The 21,812-nt window shown below is 41.9% G+C and overlaps 1 protein-coding gene across 1 annotated transcript; it reads right to left on the reverse strand.

Annotated features, from left to right (window-relative positions):
* On the reverse strand, positions 1 to 14,367 carry ZNF614 (zinc finger protein 614). The gene is made up of 5 exons (XM_025367556.1): positions 14,198 to 14,367; positions 9,973 to 10,194; positions 2,539 to 2,665; positions 2,179 to 2,274; positions 1 to 1,540 (listed from the first exon to the last, which is right to left on the reverse strand). Exons 2-5 carry the CDS (start codon positions 9,985 to 9,987, stop codon positions 30 to 32), a joined length of 1,749 nt encoding a protein of 582 aa, XP_025223341.1. The 5' UTR covers positions 9,988 to 10,194; positions 14,198 to 14,367; the 3' UTR covers positions 1 to 29.
* Positions 14,368 to 21,812: the final 7,445 nt, after the last annotated feature.

Below are 21,812 nucleotides of genomic sequence, written 5' to 3' on the forward strand. Positions count from 1 at the left end.
CACTAGTAGGGTTTTCATTCTGTATGAGTTCACTTGTAAGGAAGGAGCTGTGACTCTTCATTACAGGAGTTTTCAACTTGACTGATTCTACCCATTTCTCTTGTGTGCATTTTCTTATGTTTGACAAGGTTTGATAAGTGGGAGAAGGCTTTCTCACAATCACTGCATCCATATGGCCTCTCTCCTGTATGCGTTCTTTGATGTACATTGAGTACTGACTTTGTGGTGAAAGCTTTTCCACATTCATTGCACTCATAAGGTTTCTCTCCTGTGTGAATTCTCTGATGGGTAATGAGACCATATTTGTGTGAATAGGATTTTCCACACTCAGTACATACAAAGGGAGTCTTTCCTGTATGACATCTCTCATGTTGTATGAGGCATATTTTCTGGCTGAAGGCTTTACCACATTCATTGCATTCATAGGGTTTTTCTCCTGTATGAGTTCGCTGATGTATAATAAGAGTGCGCTTTGTGGTGAAGCCTTTACCACATTCATTGCATATGTAAGATTTCTCTCCTGTATGAGTTCGCTGATGTATAATGAGAGTGCGTTTGACAGTGAAGCCTTTTCCACATTCGCTGCATATGTAAGATTTTTCTCCTGTATGGGAGCGCTGATGTACAATGAGATTGCTCTTCACGGTAAAGCCTTTTCCACATTCACTGCATATATAGGGTTTCTCTCCAGTATGAGTTCGCTGATGTACAACAAGATAGCGTTTCATGGTGAAGCCTTTTCCACATTCACTGCATATATAGGGTTTCTCCCCTGTATGAGTTCGCTGATGTACAATGAGATTGCTCTTCACAGTGAAACCTTTTCCACATTCATTGCACACATAAGGTTTCTCTCCACTATGAGTTCGCTGATGAGCAATTAGATAGCGCTTCATTGTAAAGCCCTTTCCACACTCACTGCACATATAGGATTTCTCTTCTGTATGGGTTTGTTGATGTGCAATGAGACTACTCTTCACAGTAGAGCCTTTTCCATATTCATTGGGTATACAGATTTTGTCTCTTGTATTAGTTTTCAGATGCTTAGTGAACAGGACACTTCTGGATAATTTCTCACATTGACCACTTCCAGGATTTTCTGGTATATGAATGTTCTCATGGTAAATGAGCTGAGACTTCCTAAGGAAGGTTTGCTCACATTCAATACATGCATGGGGTTTCTCAATTTTCTGAGTCCTCTGATGCTTAAAGACTTGGAATTTAGTATGGATGCATTTTGCATTTTCAGAAAATCTAGTTTTAGCATGCATACATTCGTGCTTAAGCGTTTTCTCACCTCCAATAAACTCAACAGGGTTATTTATTCCATGTCTTCTCTTCTGGTTTATTAAACTTAAACTTGATTTCAAATTTTTTCTGTACAAGTCAAATGTATCATGATTTTGCACTATAGGAAAATGTGTCTTGCTGAGATGTACAGTATTTCTAAGTGTATTCTGTCCATTGCGTTGCTGCACGCTCTTCAGAAGTCTTTGGTTTGGAGAGTGCTCTTGCAGAAGACTGTCAACTTTCCCGATTCCTAAGAAAGAACAGAGTAACAAATTCTTCCATGAGAATTGTATGAGATAAAAATGCTTATGAGGCCAGGCATGGTGGCTCATGCCTGCAATCCCAGCACTTTGGGAGGCTGAGGCGGGCGGATCACGAGGTTAGGAGTTTGAGACCAGCCTGACCAATGTGGTGAAACCCCATCTCTACTAAAAACACAAAATTAGCTGGGCATGGTGGCAGCTACTCAGGAAGCTAAGGCAAGAGAATCGCTTGATCCCACGAAGCCGAGGTTGCAGCGAGCCGAGATTGCCCCATTGCACTCCAGCCGGTGGGGGGACAGAGCGAGACTCAGTCTCAAAAAAAAAAAAAAAAAAAAAAAAAAATGCTTATGAGATGATTTGCTGGGGGCTGGCTCTTTATTGTCAACTCCATGATCCCAGTATAAAAGGAAATTATGAAGATATAAGCTGAAATAAGTAAGAATCAGATCCAAGAAAAGACAAAAAGTCTTTAAAGCCATAACAACATTAAAAAAGTTATCAGATGGGGAGATGAATATATGGTGGAGTTGCTTAGGTAGCCTCAGATACTTCACATCTGTGACACCTTTCCTTAATGACTACAATAAGACTCCTATAGCCACTGTCCTTGCTGGTTCTCACTTACCTGGACAATTTTTATTCTGGATTTTAGCAACTGTTATCCATGGTTCTTGTCCATGCGCCAACTTGGAGAGTACATCTGGTTTGCTAGTTTGATACCCTGTTCATGAGGAAAGACAAACACAAACATACTGAACTGGAGTCCAGTATGTCAAGATGGGAAAATAATACATGAGATAAAGAAAACAATTTCAAAGTAAGCATTCTCTCTTAGAAGAGATTATACCACTTTGGGGTCAGAGAGGGGACTGAAAATGTAACTCTTCCAAACACCACAGTGACTGTAAAGCTTTGATTAGGTGAGCATAGGACAGTGTCTGGGCATTGTAGGCACCTCTAGGTGACACAGGGGAACCATTCTTACCCAGTGATACTAGGTGGTTATAGTTCTCCACCATCACATCCCGGTACAGGTTCTTCTGAGCAGTGTCCAGGAGCTGCCACTCCTCCCAGCTGAATTCCACAGCCACGTCCTCCAGGGTCAGTGATTCCTGTAATTACAAAGTCCTATTTAATATGATATAAACTCCTATTGTTAATATAGAAGGATATATATTTTTTAAATTTCACAATACAGCCTGCATCTATATTCCTTTCTCAAATATACTTTGGTAGGAGCAAAATCCTCCATCTATACATATTAGCACCTATTTCTAAATATTAAACATAGGCAAATGACATCAGGACAAATAAAACATCCCTACATTACTAATGACTTCACGGCCAATATAAGGATCTGTCATGAATAGACTCCACATCTTGAATTCAAAAAATAGTGCTTTTAAATAAATGTAAGAGAAAAGAGGAAACTATATAACTATAAAGCACAAAAGGCCCTTAAAGTTGATTAGATTTTATTTTTTAATTTTTAAAGAGACAAGGTCTTGCTCTGTAGCCCCAAATGCAGTGCAGTGTCACGGTAATAGCTCAATGAAACCTTGAACTCCTAGGCTCAAGCAACCTTCCGACCTCAGCCTCTCAAGCAATTAGGACTACAGGTGGATGCTACTATCAATTTTTGTAGACAGGGTCTTGTTATGTTGACCAGGCTGGTCTTGAAGTCCTGGCCTCAAGTGATCCTCCTGCCTCGGCCTTCCAAAGTGCTGGGATTACAGGTGTGCACCACTGTGACCAGCAAAAAAAAACTTCTAACAGAAAAACATATGTACATATGTGTAATAATTGACAGATTAACAGCATATTAGATACTCTGAAGATTATTGGTGAATTGGAATATATAACTGTGGAAATGGCAGAAAATGCAGTACAGAGAAAAAGAGATAAATCATAACAAATAAGTTAATAAATATTAAATACTGAGTTGCAAGACCCAATGTATGCCCACTTATGGTTTCTAAAAGGGAAAATAGTGTAATAGAGAAGCAATATCTATTAATAAATATCTAAAACCTAAAATATTTCAGGACTAAATACCTCAAATCTCAAATTCAGAAATCCCAACAAGTTCAGAGCAGGAAGTCACAACTGGTGTGACACATCAGACTGAAACCACCATACATCAAATGCAAAGGGAAAACTATAGAATCATCAAGAGACAAAAGACAGATTACCTACAAAGAAATAACAAAATATACTGATGGCTGACATTTCAATAATAGAATCCAGAAACGTATGGAATACAATCTTCAAAGTCCTGATTCTTGCAACAAAAAAGGCCAATTTTGGACGGCCATTTAGGATTAAAACACATGGCTAGCAGATGACTTGCTGTCTTACAACTGTGATATCAAGGACCTCTTTGTCAACTAAACTGTCATTCTCCTGCTTCACAATAACTTTTCAGAGAACTACAAAGTGTAAAGTAGAGGTAACTAAGATCCAAGGAAATACTGATAAGAGAATCTATCCTATATTACTGTGTGGGATGCTGCATAGTCAAGAAAGTAGACTCATGAGAGAGCACAACTGCTCAAGCCTGGTCAGCTTATCTCATTCCAAAATCTTTATGTGAGATGTCTATTGACTGGGTAAGTATAAAGTTAAATTTCTACCTCACTCCACTGTCCAAAAGAATTTATTACTGAGTGGAAATCTTGCAGGCCAACTCTTAAGGTGGCCTCTGATAATCTCATTCTCTAGCTGCAGTGACTTCTGACATCAATTACCTGGGTTAGGCCAAACTTCCCAGGTTAAAAGCACAATCCTCCACAAGACTGCCCTCACTTCAGACACAAGCTGCAAGCTTAAGGCTACACAGACCACCCTCAACTCCAATGAGCTGGCTACAAATGTGTGGAGCTACCATGACTCTCTCAGGTTTAATAATTTGATAGAACAACTCAGAGAACCCAAGAAAGTCCTATGTTTACAATTAGCACTTTATTATTGCAAAATGACACAAATCAGAATCAGCTAAAGGAAAATATGCACAGGGTGAGGTCTGGGAAGGTTCCAAACATAAAGCTGCTGACTGTCCTCTCCTCATGGAGTCCTGGGTGGCATTACATCTTCCTGACTACATCATGTAACAATATTCAAGAGTACTTGCCAACCAGTGAGGCGCACCCAAACTTTGATGTCCAGAGATTTTATTGAGACTTCATTATGTAGGCACAGTTTATTGAAGCATTGTCCATGTAGCTGAGTTCCGTCTCCAGTTCCCTCCCCTTCCTGACTGGTATTACATGGCTCAAAGCCACAACTCTTTAATCACATAGTGCTCTTTTTGGCATGGGCAGCCCCTATCCAGAGTCATGTCACTGCCATAAATTATCTAGGGACCCACTATGAGTCACCACTGTACATATAAACTATTAAATATGAGTGGCCCACTATGAATGACACAGACACTAACTTGGGTAATTACAAGGGTTTAGAGGTTACCTCCCAGGAACGAAAACAAAGGCTAGCCAAATTCTTTATTACACTCCAGGTGATTCCTGCCCTTGTGCAGTACCATCCTCCTGAGTATCAAATGGCCTAAAAGCTTGTTTCTAAAGAAAAGAATACAGCAAAAGTGACGAGATGCCACTTTAAGATTACACTCTTTATGACTTGCATCTTGCTAGCAGAAGCTGTCATTTTCTAGCTTTGATTAAACAATTTGGCACATAGGAGAGGTGCATGTGGCAAAAAACTAAAGGTGGGCTTAGACAAACAGACAGGTAGAAACTGAGGACCCCAACAAAACTGCCTCATTTCTCATTCTGGAAATGAATCCTCCCAACAACCACATAAGTGAGCTTAGAAGCGCATCTTTTCCTCCCATTTTAGCCTTCAGATCAGATTCCAACCCAGCTAACACCTTGATTATAACCGCATGAGAGACTGTGAACCAAAGTAGCCAGCTAAGCCTTGCTTTTATTCCTGAGCCACAGAAAAGTGTGAGATTTTTTTTTTTAAGTGTTGTTTCAAGTCACTACATTTTGGAGTAATTTGTTAGCTACTAACAGGCAATGAATATAAGATATAAACTTAAGAAGAACTTATGAGGCCAGAAGTCGGGCACATATCTGTAATCCCAGTAATTCCAGAGGACAGTTTGAGCCCAGGAGTTTGAGACCAACCTGGGCAACATAGTGAGACCCTGTCTCTACTCTCAACAAAGAACAAAAAATTAGCTGGGTGTGGTAGTGGATGCCTGTGGTCCCAGCTATTCAGGAAGCTAAGGCAGGCAGATAGTACTTGAACCCAGGAGGTTGAGGCTGCAGTGAGCCATGATTGTGCTGCTGCACTCCATCCTGGGGAAGAGAGTGAGTCCCTGTCTCAAATAGAGAAAAAAAAAAGGAATAAAAACATGTTGATGATATAAGTAAAAAGCTTTAAAAAAAAAAATGGCTCCTGCATGGGAAAAAATATTTTGAACAAGCTAAAAGAGAAGTAAGACTCTAGAAAAATATTTGCAACATATAAAAGAATCAATATCCAGTCAAGATAAACAATTATAAATCAGTAAGACCACAAAAAAATTAAATGAGCAAAGACTAAAGACACTTTATCACAGAATAAATAATCCAAAGAAACAACAAAGAGATAAGAAGGATCTGAACCTCACTGGTGAAACAAGGCAAAATAATACTGGATCATCTAGATCATGGAAAATACACAATTTGATAACATAGTAAGTGTTGGCAAGATTTGCAGCACTGAATGTTCTTTTTGTGCAGTGTTTTCCAACACTAACAACCAATTCTCCAATTATCTAAACATCAACTAGATGTCCAACAATTCAATTCAATTCTGACACTATCTGTGTCAGAATCCACAGATTTAAGGGTTCAATCCCACAAGACTGCCCCCTCTTGAGCTCCTCTGCCCGGCTGCCCCACTGTCTGGGAAGTGAGGAGCGCCTCTGCCCAGCCGCCCCATGCCCCCACCACCGCCGCCACCACCACCTTCTGGGAAGTGAGGAGCCACTCTGCCTGGCCCCCTGCACTGCCTGGGAAGTGAGGAGCGCCTTTGTCTGGCTGCTGTGCGACCCTCCAAGTGTGAAGTGACAGCCTGTGTGTTTTTTCTGCCCTCCCCAAGTTTGCATTTGACATTAAAGTTTACTTTTCAATTAAAAGTTTTAAATTGGAGAATATATATTTAAAATAAATAAATAAATAAATAAATAAACTGCCTCCTCTTAAGATGCCAGTCACCAGTCCTGGGCTACCAGTTTCTGACTAACTGGCTATAAATTTGGGGTTCCCACAAACCCCTCCTCAGGTCTGATAATTTACTAGAACAGCTCATAGAAGTCAAGAAATACTTTACTTATGGTACCTAGTTAATAATAAAGGATATAACTCAGGAACAGCCAGATTGAAGAAATGCATAGGGCGAGATATAGAAGAGGGCATCCAAGCTTCCATTCCCCTCTGGGTGTGGCATCCTCCCAGCACCCTGATATGTTCACCAACCTGAAGCTTGTTCAAGAGTTCAAAAAATTAGCTGGGCGTGGTGGCGGGTATCTATAGTCCCAGCTACTCGGGAGGTTGAGGCAGGAGAATGGCGCGAACCCAGGGGCGGAGCTTGCAGTGAGCCGAGATCGCGCCACTGCACTCCAGCCTGGGTGACAGAGTCAGACACGGTCTATTTAAAAAAAAAAAAAAAAAAACTCGCAGCCTGGGCGAAAGAGCAAAACTCTGTCTCAAAAAAAAAATAGTTATAACAAATAAAACTCTTTCTTTTTTTTTGAGACGGAGTCTGACTCTCTCACCCAGGCTGGAGTGCAGTGGCGCGATCTCAGCTCACTGCAACCTCCACCTCCCGGGTTCAAGGGATTCTCTTGCCTCAGCCTCCCGAGTAGCTGTGACTACAGGCGTATGCCACCATGCCCAGCTAATTTTTGTATTTTTAGTAGCGACAGGGTTGTTGGCCAGGATGGTCTCGATGTCTTGACCTCATGATCCGCCCAGGATTACAGGCGCGAGCCACCAAGCCCGGCCTGTTCAAGAGTTTTTATAGAACTTACTCTCCAGTCCATTCTTCCTTTCAGTTCCAATCCTCTAATTGCTTAGTCTTTCTGGGGACCAGTCTCATCCTGACACTATCTAGCGGTCTCATAATTAGTCACCTTATGAGCAGAAACTCAGGTGTATCACAGGGGCTCCTTATGAATAACAAAAGACACACCTATTCCTCAGGAAGAAATTCCAAGGGTTTTAAGCATACTGTGCCATGAACTGGGAGCAATGACCAAATATACTTCTTATCCATGTCACTTTCTATATACCAGACTGTGAAAAATAAATATACATTTGGTCTCTGCCCTCCAAATCTTTGGAATTGCTTAAGTGTCTTTTATATATGCTATTGAGATTACTGGTGCCTGGGGCTCTTCCATGGCCTCAGGAAGGGAGCTGGTTGCCAGGTGAACCAACCTTGTGATAGACAGTTGGAACTTTCAGTCCCACCTCTCCAACCAACCCCTGACCTCTGTGGAAGGGAGAGGTGATGGAAATTGAGCTTACCACCAATAGTTAATGAATTAATTAATTATGCCTATGTAATGAATCCACCATAACAATAAAAGGTTGAGGTTGAGAGCTTCCAGGCTGCTGAACATATGGCAGTCCTGGGAGGGCAGAACACCCAGAGAGGGCATGGAAGCTCTGTGGCCCTTCCCCATTATCTGGACCTATGCATCTTTTCCAACTGGCTGTTCCTGAGTTGTACCCTTTCATAATAACCCAGTAATCTAGTAAATAAACTGTCTTCCTGCATTTTTTGAGCCTTCTGGCAGATGAATAGATCTGAGAAGGGGGTTGTGAGGACATCCAATTGGTAGCCAAGTCGAATAGAAGTTGTGAGTAACCTGGGGACCCAGCACTTTTCAGGGGGGCAGTCTTGTGGGACTGAGCCCTCAACCTGTGGGGTCTGTCCTAAGTCCAGGCAATTAGTGTCAGAATTGAGTAAATTTTAGAATATCTAATAGGCATGGAGAATTGAATTGATGTGTGGGAAAAACCCCACATATCTGGTGTCAGAAACACTGTCTGAGGATAGAGAGTAAAACTGTTGTTCCTGCACATAGATACTCTTCTAAATGCTTTATATAGATTAACTCATTTTATGTCCTAACTTACTACATAGGTGCCATATCATTATCCCTCTTACAGATAAGAAAACTGGGTACATATGCTAAATGAAGTATGCGAGGTCACACAGCTGGCAACTGGCTCCAGAGTCAACACTTTTGACCATATGCCACACTAACCATAAAGTGGAATGTACATTTTGACAGCAACTGAAAGTATGCATTAAAATAAAAAATGACTACATCCTATAATTGATTTATCTGTAAATACTGATATAATTTCACAAAATTATCCTCAAGTAATACTGATATAATTTCATAAAAAAAGCCACTAACACGACCATGTAAAACCTTGTTCATAGTCATGTGGTTTATAATAACATGCCTAAAAAAAAAAAAAAAAAAGGGGGGGCACAGTGGCTTATGCCTGTAATCCCAGCACTTTGGGAGGCCAAGGCGGGCAGATCATGAGGTCAGGAGATCAAGACCATCCTAGCTAACACAGTGAAACTCCGTCTCTACTAAAAATACAAAAAATTAGCCAGGTGTGGTGGCGGGCGCCCGTAGTTCCAACTACTTGGGAAGCTGAGGCAGGCGAATTGTGTGAACCTGGGAGGCGGAGCTTGCAGTGAACCAAGACTACGCCACTGCACTCCAGCCTGGGCAACAGAGCAAGACTCCATCTCAAAATAAATAAATTATTTAATTAATTAAAAAAAAAAGTTGGTTGGCAGGCATCAGCATGCAAAAAATGCCAATATACCAAAAATGGTCTGGAGTGTGTACATTAAAATGACAACCATAGTTCCTTCTTAAGAGGTGATTCATGTATCATTGTAATGGTCAAAAGTTGAACTACCAAGAAAGCATGCATTCTTTCATATTGAGTCTACTTTTTTTTCCTTCTTTTTGAGACAGGGTCTTACTTTGTCACCCAGGTTGGAGTGCAGTGGTACAAACATGGCTCACTGTAGCCTCATCCTCCTGAGCTCTAGCAATTCTCCCACCTCAGCCTCCCAAGTAGCTGGGACTACAGGTGTGCACCACCACACCCAGCTAATTTTTGTATTTTTTGTAGAGACGGGGTTTTACCATGTTGCCCAGGCTGATCTTGAACTCCTGAGCTCAAGCAATCCAGAATCTACTTCTTAAGGCAGAATGAACCTCCACCTCTACTCCCAAAAGCAATCTAAGTTAATTTCTCCCTAGAACAAAATTATTCCAGTATATACTTCCTTAAATTCAACTGACATTTTCAGGCCACCATAAATCTATCAAAAAATCAAAGGGAAAATATAACAAACCAAAAATCACCTGGGTCTTGATCATTTTCTTCTGTGCTCAGAAAATAGTGGAAAACATGGACTATACGTCTTTGTCTCTTCTGCATTTGCCATGAAGTTTTCCTAGTCAGAAATATTAGTGTCCACTTAAAGTTGTCCCCGGAAATTATGATATCCAAGGCCAGCAACCTCCCTCTTCTTCCTTCATTGCTTCACTTGAGTTATCTTGCTTCTGGGAGCCAGGACCTAAGGACTGATAAACAAAATGGCTGTAAGTGTACATTCACCCTGGGTCTGGTCATGGTCACTGCTGCTCTGCACTTACCTTAAATAAAAGACCCTAATATTTCTAACAGTTCCTTTATTTGGTGCCTCAGAGGTTTTCATGGTTCTAAATGTGTGAAAGCTATGCCTTTCTTTTGTGAAGCAGAAGTGGCATGACTATTATAGAGAAGGTGGGAAAGCAGAACTGGCACAGTACAATGCCTTAGAGGCAGGTGAATTCCCAGACAGATCAATTTTAGGAAAGAGAACACATGGAAGGCTCCAAGAATGTCTTTAAAAAGCATGTGTGTCCATGTACTGGTTCAAAAGTCTCTATAAGCTCTATGGGTATACATACCTCATGTCAAGACCAATGTACTAAGCAAATCGTAAGAACTGTCTCATTTTCACATTATGCACTAAAGGATTAACTTTACCCAAGAGAGGTTTGTCCTTTGCCCACAGTTTCTATGAGGCAAACTCTAAGACTTTGGAATATGCTGCTTGATAAAACTGTCTTTGGTTATCAGGGCAATCTGAGTCATGCGAAATTGTCTATCCTAATAATGTGATTTACTATGGGAGGCCTTGGACCACGTGGTATTAGTTTGATATATGGAGGAGCTGGAGATTGAAGTCAGCCACATAGGCAGTCAATTGTGTGTATGTTAACTGATACCCAATAAAAATTCTGGACACCTGTAGGGAAAAGAAAGCGAGATCAGACTGTTACTATGTCTGTGTAGAAAGAAGTAGACATAAGAGACTCCATTTTGTTCTGTACTAAGAAAAATTCTTCTGCCTTGAGATGCTGTTAATCTGTAACCCTAGCCCCAACCCTGTGCTCACAGAGACATGTGCTGTGTTGACTCAAGGTTTAATGGATTTAGGGCTATGCAGGTTGTGCTTTGTTTAAAAAGTGCTTGAAGGCAGTATGCTTGGTAAAAGTCATCTCCATTCTCTAATCTCAAGTACCCAGGGACACAGTGCACTGTGGAAGGCCGCAGGGACCTATGCCTAGGAAAGCCAGGTATTGTCCAAGGTTTCTCCCCACTGAGACAGCCTAAGATGTGGCCTCATGGGAAGGGAAAGACCTGACCATCCCCCAGCCCGACACCCGTAAAGGAACTGTGCTGAGGAGGATTAGTGAAAGAGGAAGTCCTCTTTGCAGTTGAGATAAGAGGAAGGCATCTGTCTCCTGCACGTCCCTCTGCAATGGAATGTCTCCGTGTAAAACCCGATTGTTATGTTCTATTTACTAAGATAGGAGAAAACCGCCTTAGGGCTGGAGGTGAGACGAGCTAGTGTCAATGCTGCTGTTTTATGTATGTGCACATCAAAGTATAGCACCTTTTCTTAACCTTGTTTATGACACAGAGACATTTGTTCACATGTTTTCCTGCTGACCCTCTCCCCACCATTACCCTATTGTCGTGCCACTTGCCCCTCTCCGAGATGGTAGAGATAATCATCAATAAATACTGAGGGAACTCAGAGACCACTGCCGGTGCAGTGCGGTTCCTCCATATGCTGAGCGCGGGTCCCCCGGGCCCACTTTTCTTTCTCTATACTTTGTCTCTGTGTCTCTTTCTTTTCTCAGTCTCTCGTCCCACCTGACGAGAAACACCCACAGGTGTGGAGGAGCAGGCCACCCCTTCAGACACCAAGGCCTAGGTGAGTGGCAACAATGGTTACAATGGCTGGCAATAATAATATAAGGGTGTATATATAAGGATATGATAATTTAAAAACATATGAAGCAAAACAGAATGAGAGAGGATTAGACAATTCAACAATAATAACTGAAGACTGCATTACCGTACTTGCAATAATAAAGAAAACAAATAGAAACTCGGCAAGGATACTGAAAACTTGAACAACATAATCAACCAACTATACTTAACTAACATTTAACACTACACTCAACAGCAGTAAAATAAACTTTTTTTTTCAAGAGTACATGTTGTATTCTCCAGGATAAGACCATGTGCTGGAATATAAAACAAGTGTCAATATATTCTAAATATATTTTCCAACCACAACAATTTAATTAGAAATCAATGTCAGAATGAAATTTAGAAGATATCCAAATATTTGGAAATAAAATAGCACAGATCTGAATAACCATGGTTAAACAGAAAATCATGAGCCAGGCACGGTGGCTCACGCCTGTAACTCCAGCACTTTGGGAGGCTGAGATAGGTGGAACACTTGAGGCCAGGAGTCCCAGACCAGACTGGTCAACATGGTGAAACTCCAAGTCTACTAAAAATACAAAAAATTAGCCAGGCACGGTGGCGCGTGCCTGTAATCCCAGCTATTCAGGAGGCTGAGATGGAAGAATCACTTGAACCCTGGAGGTGGGAGCAGAGACGGCGCCATTGCACTCCAGCAAGGGCAAGAGCAAGACCCTGTCTCAAAAAAAAAAAAAAAAAAAAGAGAGGGGGAAAAAGAAAATCACATGGGAAATTGGACATATTTTGAACTGATTGGAAACAGAAACACAACATAAACATTAATTAGCTGTCCCTAAAGGAGTTGTTTTAAAAAAATAACTTTAAATCAGAAAAGAAAGAAAACCTGTATCAGAAAACACCCTCAAATGATTACTCATTGTCCAAACTGAGAAACTAGAAAACGAGGAGCAATTAAAACACAAAACAATTTGACTGAAAAAATAAACAGGAAAGTGGAAATCAGTGAAAAAAACAAAAACAAAAACATTTTTTTGAAAAGTGTCCAACAAAGAATATGAAAAGTGACTGAAAAGATCAATAAAATTGATACTCATTAACTAGACTAATCAAGAAAAAAAGACACAAGTTACCTTGTGTCTAAAGAAAGACATAGCTTTCGGCTGGGCGCGGTGGCTCACGCCTGTAATCTCAGCACTTCGGGAGGCCAAGGCGGGCAGATCACGAGGTTGGGAGATGCAGACCATCCTGGCTAACACGCTGAAACCCCGAAACCCCGTCTCTACTAAAAATACAAAAAAAAAAAAAAAAAAAAAAATTAGTCAGGCCTGGTGGCGGGTGCCTGTAGTCCCAGCTACTCTGGAGGCTGAGGCAGGAGAATGGCGTCAACCCGGGAGGCGGAGCTTGCAGTGAGCCGAGATCGCGCCACTGCACTCCAGCCTGGGCGACAGAGCGAGACTCGTCTCAAAAATAATAATAATAAAAAAAAAAAAGGCAGAGCTTTCACACATTTAGAACCTTGTTTTATTGCCCCAGGGTGTAAAAGGCTCCGAGGCACCAAATAAAGGAAGTAGAAATATCAGGGTCCTTTAAGGTAAGTGCACAGCAGCAGTGACACTCAGGAATATAACATTATCACTGCTGGCTCTACAAAACTTAAACAGCTTACGAAGTGACGTCATGAATTTTACGTCACAGATCTGTCTCCATATGAGAAGAGTGGCAATGTGGGAAGACAAAAAAGTTTTTGGTAAGGACTGCGGGGACGGACTTGAACTGGATGGAGGGAAGTCGATTTGAGCAGGGGAAAATGAAGCCTTCAAGTCTGTCCCCGCATTCAAGGTTTCAACCGATTATCAAAGGGCTCTGGACCTCCTCACACACTGACAGTCCCTACCAGGCTTCTCCGTGACTCAGCCCCATATTAAATCCAATATGAAACCCCAAACATCTAGGAAACCGAGAGGACATCTCCCCAACCCAGACATCTCTAAGGCTGAGCTCCACATTAAATTGTGACCCTGAACCAGGCCCCCGCGTTCACAGGTACAAACTTCTCACTCTAGTTCCCAATCACTGAGCCCCACAAACCAAGTGACTCACAAGGACCTCAAACCCAGACAGCGTCGGACTCGAAGCTGATTTCCTCAGACTCTTCACCCCTACAGCCAAAGGCCCAGTCATTAACGCCCCGCTTCCTCAGCGACTGCGTTCAAATACAGCCCCAACCTGGATGCTCCAGGCACCATCGGGTACACAGACCTACAGCCCCGAGTCCATGTCCAGAACACGACTCACCCGAGCCCGAACCTTTCCAGACACCACTAGCAGCGACAAAACGCCGCATCCACGTCCGAAACCGCTTCCTATTCACACACGCTCCCGCGCGGCCTCCCGGACGCTGAGCGGTGACGACGATGAAGTGAGGCGAGAACCATGGAGCCTGCCTGGCATCGCGAGTTCAGACTGCGGGCGCCGCTCTATGAGGTCACAGGGCTGCGCCCGTGGCAGCGTTTCTGACAGAAGCGGCCATAATGGCTGTGGAAATCACTCTTGGCCACCCCAGTGCCTTTCTCAATTCGTTGCGAGGGACACTCAAGAGTCGGGTGCCCAGCCAAGGCCAGCACGGCGCAGTGGCGTTCTATTCAGCCGACTGGGGAGAAAAAGATGGCGGCACCCTCTGTGCCCGTTATAGCTGAGAGTGGAGCCTTAGCTGGAGCACCATGGGCACGGCCATCTTAGAGGAAGGCAGCAGCCATACGGCAGAGAAAATGCTTAGATCCAGGACAATTGGAAAAATAAACAAGGTTTGAAGAAACCACGGTGCTGGCCAGGAAGCGGTCACAGAATTGCCAAAACCAGTGGTCACTGGAAGTGTTAGATTTGGGGATAGGACGGGGGTTGTGGACTGGGTAAGGCTTTTGTAGGTTAGATTAGACACTGACTAGATGGACGAAGCCGAGAATAGGAGTGATGCTCCATTAAGTGCTAATACCCACATGGGGCTTGCTATAAAACTACTGCCAGTGGGGAAGGGGAAGAAGAGGTGAAGGTGCAACTGTGTTAGTATCTACATGCTTCCTTCCAGAAGTAAAGGAAGATGACAGTGGGGCACTTCAGAATATGAAATTATTAGAATGTGATCATCCTACTTTGCCATGTTTCCAGATTGTTTTAAAAGTAACACTTAAGAAATGTTAGTTCTATTTTTGCAGATGTTGGCGTTGTAACTGTAGAAGATTTAAGTAAATATTGCCTTGTTGGAAGGCAACCTAGAGCCAATTTAATTTTTTCATTTTCTTTGACAGCAATTCTAAAAGTTATTTGGTGAAAAGCTGTCTTAATATTAACCACAACTTTGTAATTTACAAAAAGAAGGGAATTACAATGAGAGATGAATACTTTGGTAAATTATGGAACATCTGCTCAACTGTAAGAGTATATATCAATTTAAAAGAATATACTACAATTGTTTTATTAAAAAAGGAAGGATAGGCCGGGCGCGGTGGCTCAAGCCTGTAATCCCAGCACTTTGGGAGGCCGAGACGGGTGGATCACGAGGTCAGGAGATCGAGACCATCCTGGCTAACATGGTGAAACCCCGTCTCTACTAAAAAATAACAAAAAACTAGCCGGGCGATGTGGCGGACGCCTGTAGTCCCAGCTACTCGGGAGGCTGAGGCAGGAGAATGGCGTGAACCCGGGAGGCGGAGCTTGCAGTGAGCTGAGATCCGGCCACTGCACTCCAGCCTGGGCCACAGAGCAAGACTCCGTCTCAAAAAAAAAAGGAAGGATAACTGTATTCGTCACAGGACAAAAAATGATCTGCAGGATAGTATATATTTTATGGTCTTGTAATTGGAAGAAATCATAAACATCTTTTGGAAAATTGTGATTGGTTAAACAAGACATTTAGTTTGAATTAATATTGTTTGTGTTTATAGGTAGAGAATGCCATGTTTTTGCTTGGAAAATATTCCCAATTTGTACTTCTTAATTTTAATATCTTCGTATCATAATCATGAATATCTATATTATAAAACAGATGTTGATCTTAGAAAAAAATTAGGTATGATGATGTATAAGTTCATGGCATGATAAATGCAAAATAGGCTGTTTTCTTTCAGAAAGTATACTCATGCATTTGAAAAATTCTGGAGAATATACTAACAATATTTGACTCTTCCATACAATTATGGTGACTTAAAATTTCTTCATTGTACTTATGTTTTGTAATTTCTAGAGTGAAGGGGGCCTGCCCCTCCACACCTGTGGGTATTTCTTGCAAGGTGGAGACTGAGAAAAGAAATAAGACACAGAGACAAAGTATAGAGGAAGAAAAGTGGGCCCAGGGAACCGGCGCTCAGCATACGGAGGACCCGCACTGGAGGACCCACACGGACACTGTTCTCTGAGTTCCCTCAGTATTTATTGATCATTATCTCTACTATCTCGGTGAGGAGAATGTGGCAGGACTATAGGGTAATGGTGGGAAGAGGGTCAACAGGAAAACATGTGAGCAAAGGACTCTGCGTCATAAATAAGTTTAAGGAAAGGTGCTGTGCCTCAGTATGTATGTAGGCCAGATTTATGTTTGACTTTACATAAACATCTCAGTGCAGTAAAGAGCAGTATTGCCGCCAGCATGTCTCACCTCCAGCCATAAGGCAGGTTTCTCCTATCTCAGTAAATAGAATGTACGATCGGGTTTTACACCGAGACATTCCCTTCCCAGGGAGGAGCAGGAAACAGATGCCTTCCTCTTATCTCAACTGCAAAGAGGCCTTCCTCTTTCACTAATCCTCCTCAGCACAGACCCTTTACGGGTGTCAGGCTGAGGGATGGTCAAGTCTTTCCCTTCCCACAAGACCATATCTCAGGCTGTCTCAGTGGGGAGAAACCTTGGACAATACCCAGGCTTTCTTGGGCAGAGGTCCCTGCAGCCTTCCACAGTGCATTGTGTCCCTGGGTACTTGAGACTGGAGAATGGCGATGAGTTTTACCAAGCATACTGCCTGCAAACACATTTTTAACAAAGCACAACCTGCACAGCTCTACATCCATTAAACCTTCAGTCAACACAGTACCTTTCTGTGAGCACAGGGTTGGGGCTAGGTTTACAGATTAACAGCATCTCAAGGCAGAAGAATTTTTCTTAGTACAGAACAAAATGGAGTCTCTTATGTCTACTTCTTTCTACATAGACACAGTAACAGTCTGATCTTTCTTTTCCCCACAAGTGAGGATCCCATCATGGGCTGATCACAGTCCTGTGGACCAGGTGCTAAACTTACCTACCAGAGATTAACATTCCAGATGAACGGGACTGAAATTTAATCCTGGATGGAATATGTTATAACACTCAAGAAATTATACGAACATGCAATGCTTATTCTCTAGTGTGGGGGAAAGAGAGATCAGACTGTTACTGTGTCTATGTAGAAAGAGGAAGACATAAGAAATTCCATTTTGATTTGTATTAAGAAAAATTCTTCTGCCTTGAAATGCTGTTAATCTGTAACCCTAGCCCCAACTCTGTGCTCGCAGAAAGGTGCTGTGTTGACTCAAGGTTTAATGGATTTAGGGCTGTACAGGATGTGCTTTGTTAAAAATGTGTTTGCAGGCAGTATGCTTGTAAAAGTCATCGCCATTCTCTAATCTCGAGTACCCAGAGACACAGTGCACAGCGGAAGGCCGCAGGGACCTCTGCCTAGGAAAGCCAGGTATTGTCCAAGGTTACTCCCCATGTGATAGCCTGAGATATGGCCTCGTGGGAAGGGAAAGACCTGACCATCCCCCATCCCGACACCCATAAAGGGTCTGTGCTGAGGAGGATGAGTGAAAGAGGAAGGCCTCTTTGCAGTTGAGATCAGAGGAAGGCATCTGTTTCCTGCTCGTCCCTGGGAATGGAATGTCTCGGTGTAAAGCCTGATCGTATGTTCTACTTACTGAGATAGGAGAAACCTGCCTTATGACTGGAGGTGAGACATGCTGGCGGCAATACTGCTCTTTACTGCGCCGAGATGTTTATGTAAAGTCAAACATAAATCTGGCCTAGGTGCACATCAAGGCATAGCACCTTTCCTTAAACTTATTTATGACACAGAGTCCTTTGTTCACGTTTTCCTGCTGACCCTCTCCCCACCATTACCCTGTTGTCCTGCCACATCCCCCTTTCTGAGATGATAGATAGTGATCAATAAATACTGAGGGAACTCAGAGACCAGTGCCGACGTGGGTCCTCTGTATGCTGAGCACCGGTCCCCTGGGCCCGCTTTTCTTTCTCTATACTTTGTCTCTGTGTCTTATTTTTCTCAGTCTCTCATCCCACCTGACGAGAAACACCCACAGGTTGTGGAGGGGCTGGCCACCCCTTCACTCACTGATCATTTCCGGGAGTGGGCTGATACGACTTTGCTGTGGCAGGTTGTGCTGACTCACAGGACAAGGAAGGTGATTCAAGGGCCTGGTTGGTGGAGCACTTTTGCCTGACTCATTGCTGTAGACAATCTGCCCTGAATCCATCCTGTTATACAGTGTGGGAGTGGTGATGGGAGCACGAATCCACAATTTAGGGCAGAGATGTTCAAATTTAAGAAGGCTCTTTTTATAAATGTAGAGTCTGAACCCCATCCCCAGAAATTCTAGCTTGGAAAGCCGGGGAGTGACTCAAGAATTTGTCTTCTTTTACAAGCTTCTCAGAGAATGCCGAGGCAGGCACCCCAAAGAAAACACTTAGAAAATTCTATAGTGTTATGGACTTACAAATATGATGGCTGTCTCCCCACAGTACACTTAGGCTTTGGTTCAAATTACATCTGCACAGAAAAGCCTTCCCTGAAAACTCTTACTAAAATAACTCTGATTACAATCTATGAACTTGCTAGGCTTTATATTTCTTCCTAGCACTTATCTGAATTTGGTTTTGTATTTATCTTACTCAGTCTCCTTCACCAGACTGTATGTCATATCAAAGCCAGCACTTTGCCTGTTTTGTTCACTGATGTATCTCCATTGTCTAAAACATGCCTGCCATGGTGTAGAAGCTCAAAAAATATTTTCAAAGGAGTGAATTACTCAATATGGAGTCAGGGATTAAATTCTGCCACAATACTATGTGGCAAATATCTATTACTTTTATAAAGAGAACTCACCGTTTATAAACTGGATTAAATCTCATTAGATCAAGGGAAGTAACTCTGGATAGAGAAAACAGGAACCGTTTCTAGGAAAAACTAATAATTTTTTGCCACCAGGCCTGCTCGAAATGATTAAGGAAGTTTGCATAAAAAGGAAATAACTAAAGGAAACATAACATCAGGAATGCAGAAAAAACAACAGAAAGAGTAAATATGTTATAAAATGTAATATTCTTTTAAGTTTAAAAATTGTGTTTGCTGGTTGGAAGCAAAAGTTACAATTTTACTTGATATGGTTCTCGGTGGATGTAGAGATGCTGAACGTCATTTTCTGTTAGGGATGTATAAGTTGAGCCCATAATCATATACCACCACATACCTAATAGGAAAGCTAAAGCACACTGGCAATGCCAAGAGCTAGAAAGAGCATGGAACAAACGGAATGCTCACACATTGGTGGTGGGATGTAAATTAGTACAGCCACTCTGGGAAAGAGTTTGGCCATTTCTCATAAAGTTAAACACAAACTTACCATATTCACCAGCAGTCATGCCCCCAGTGTCTATCCCAAATATATAAAAACTTATGTTCATACAATATCGGGTACACAGATCTTTACTTATAACAGCAAAACACTGGAAACAACCCAAATGTCCATCAACAGTTAATGGATACACAAACCCTGGTGCATCCGTCTAAAAGAATACTAACTCAGTAACAAAAATTAAAACTATTTAGACACCCAACAATTTGGATAGATCTTAAGGGTAATCTGGGCCGGGCGCGGTGGCTCACGCCTGTAATCCCAGCACTTTGGGAGGCCGAGGCGGGCGGATCACAAGGTCAGGAGATCGAGACCATGGTGAAACCCCGTCTCTACTAAAAATAGAAAAAATTAGCCGGGCACGGTGGTGGGCGCCTGTAGTCCCAGCTACTCGGGAGGCTGAGGCAGGAGAATGGCGTGAACCCGGGAGGCGGAGCTTGCAGTGAGCCGAGATTGTGCCACTGCACTCCAGCCTGGGCGACAGAGCGAGACTCCGTCTCAAAAAAAAAAAAAAAAAAGGGTAATCTGCTGAGTGAACGAAGCCCTATCTCAAAGGTTGCATACCTTACAATTCCATTTTAATAACATGCTTGAAATGACAAAATTAGAGTGATGGGATCAGTGGTTACTATGGGTCATATTGGAAGGACAGTGTGAGTATAAAGAGGTAGCAAGAGGAGCCGTGAGCAGTGGCTCATGCCTGTAATCCCAGCACTTTGGGAGGCTGAGGCAGATGGATCACCTGGGGTCAAGAGTTCAAGACCAGCCTGGCCAACATAGTGAAACCCCGTCTCTACTAAAAATACAAAAATTAGTCGGGTGTGGTGGTGAGCGCCTGTAATCCCAGCTACTCGGGAGGCTGAGGCAGGAGAATCGCTTGAACCTGGGAGGCAGAGGTTGCAGCAAGCCAAGATCATGCTATTGCACTCCAGCCTGGGCAACAAGAGCAGAACTCTGTCTCAAAAAAGAAAAAAAAAAAGAGGTAGCAAGAGGATGTTTCTTTCTGTTGGCACAACAGTTCCACATCCTGATGTGGTGGGATTTACATAAATCTATACATCTTACAGAATTTCTTAGAACTGTACATAAAAATAAATAAAACAGCAATTACTGCACGCACAAAGTAGTGAAGTCCAAATAAAGGCTGTAGTTTAACAGCATTGCACTAATGTCATTTTATTGGTTTTGATTATTATGGTTATATAAAATAATATTGATGATGCTAAGCAAAGGATACTCAGGAAACACGTATATTTTGTAATCTCTTGTGAATCTAAAATTATTTCAAAACAAATTTTAGAAAAATAATATTTAAGGCATTTTTGTAAACTACATAATGGTACCTACTAACTTGGATAAACACATCCAAATATACTGAATTACATTTATCAATAAATTGAAAAAATAAATTTGGGGGCTATATGTAAGATCTAATAAATAATTACATCAGGTTGGCACAGAAAGCACCTGTTATATATGGCATTAAAATTTAATCAATGATAAGAACAGCCCACTTTACAATTATGGAATCATTGATAATATGCAAGGTATGCTGTCCCAGAATAGACATCAAGTGTATCATGAGTTTAGATTTGTGAGTCCTCAAATATGTATCATTTTCATGAGACTTTTTTACTTCATGAATTTCCTGATCCTTTTTAAAGTTACTCTTCATTTCAGTTTTATTTCTGTATGAAGTAATGATGATGAGGCAGAATTTATCACTGAAATCCTACTGTATTCACTGCCATTTGAAACTTTTTCTCCAGTGTGAAATATATCTGCCAACTGTTAAGGTTTTATTTCTGGGCAAAGGCTTTCCCCATGATAAATGCTGCTAGTATGTGTAAGTTCACTGATGATCTATTATGATCACTGATGAGACAGGGTCTTTCTTCCCATAGAAGGCCTTCCTAGCCTCCCCCTTTATAAGATTTATCTCAGTAAATACTTTTCAAGACATAGTTACTTAGAAAATTTTCAAGACTTTTCTGCATTGGATGTATCAAGTTTATTTCCTACATGTTTATTGTGACATACAATATGAGGTAATTAATCACTGAAGGCACTAGTGCATTCTCTGCATTTGTTAAAATTCACTCCTGCAAACTGCATAATCTTCCAAGTGTGAAAATCTAGCAACAGGCTGCTCTACACTGCCTATATGCATGTATGCTAGGAGCACACTGCTGTTTAATCAGTTCACATTACTTTTTTTTTTTTGAGATGG

This window comes from Theropithecus gelada, chromosome 19, assembly GCF_003255815.1.
Source record: "Theropithecus gelada isolate Dixy chromosome 19, Tgel_1.0, whole genome shotgun sequence".
Lineage (NCBI taxonomy): Eukaryota > Metazoa > Chordata > Mammalia > Primates > Cercopithecidae > Theropithecus > Theropithecus gelada.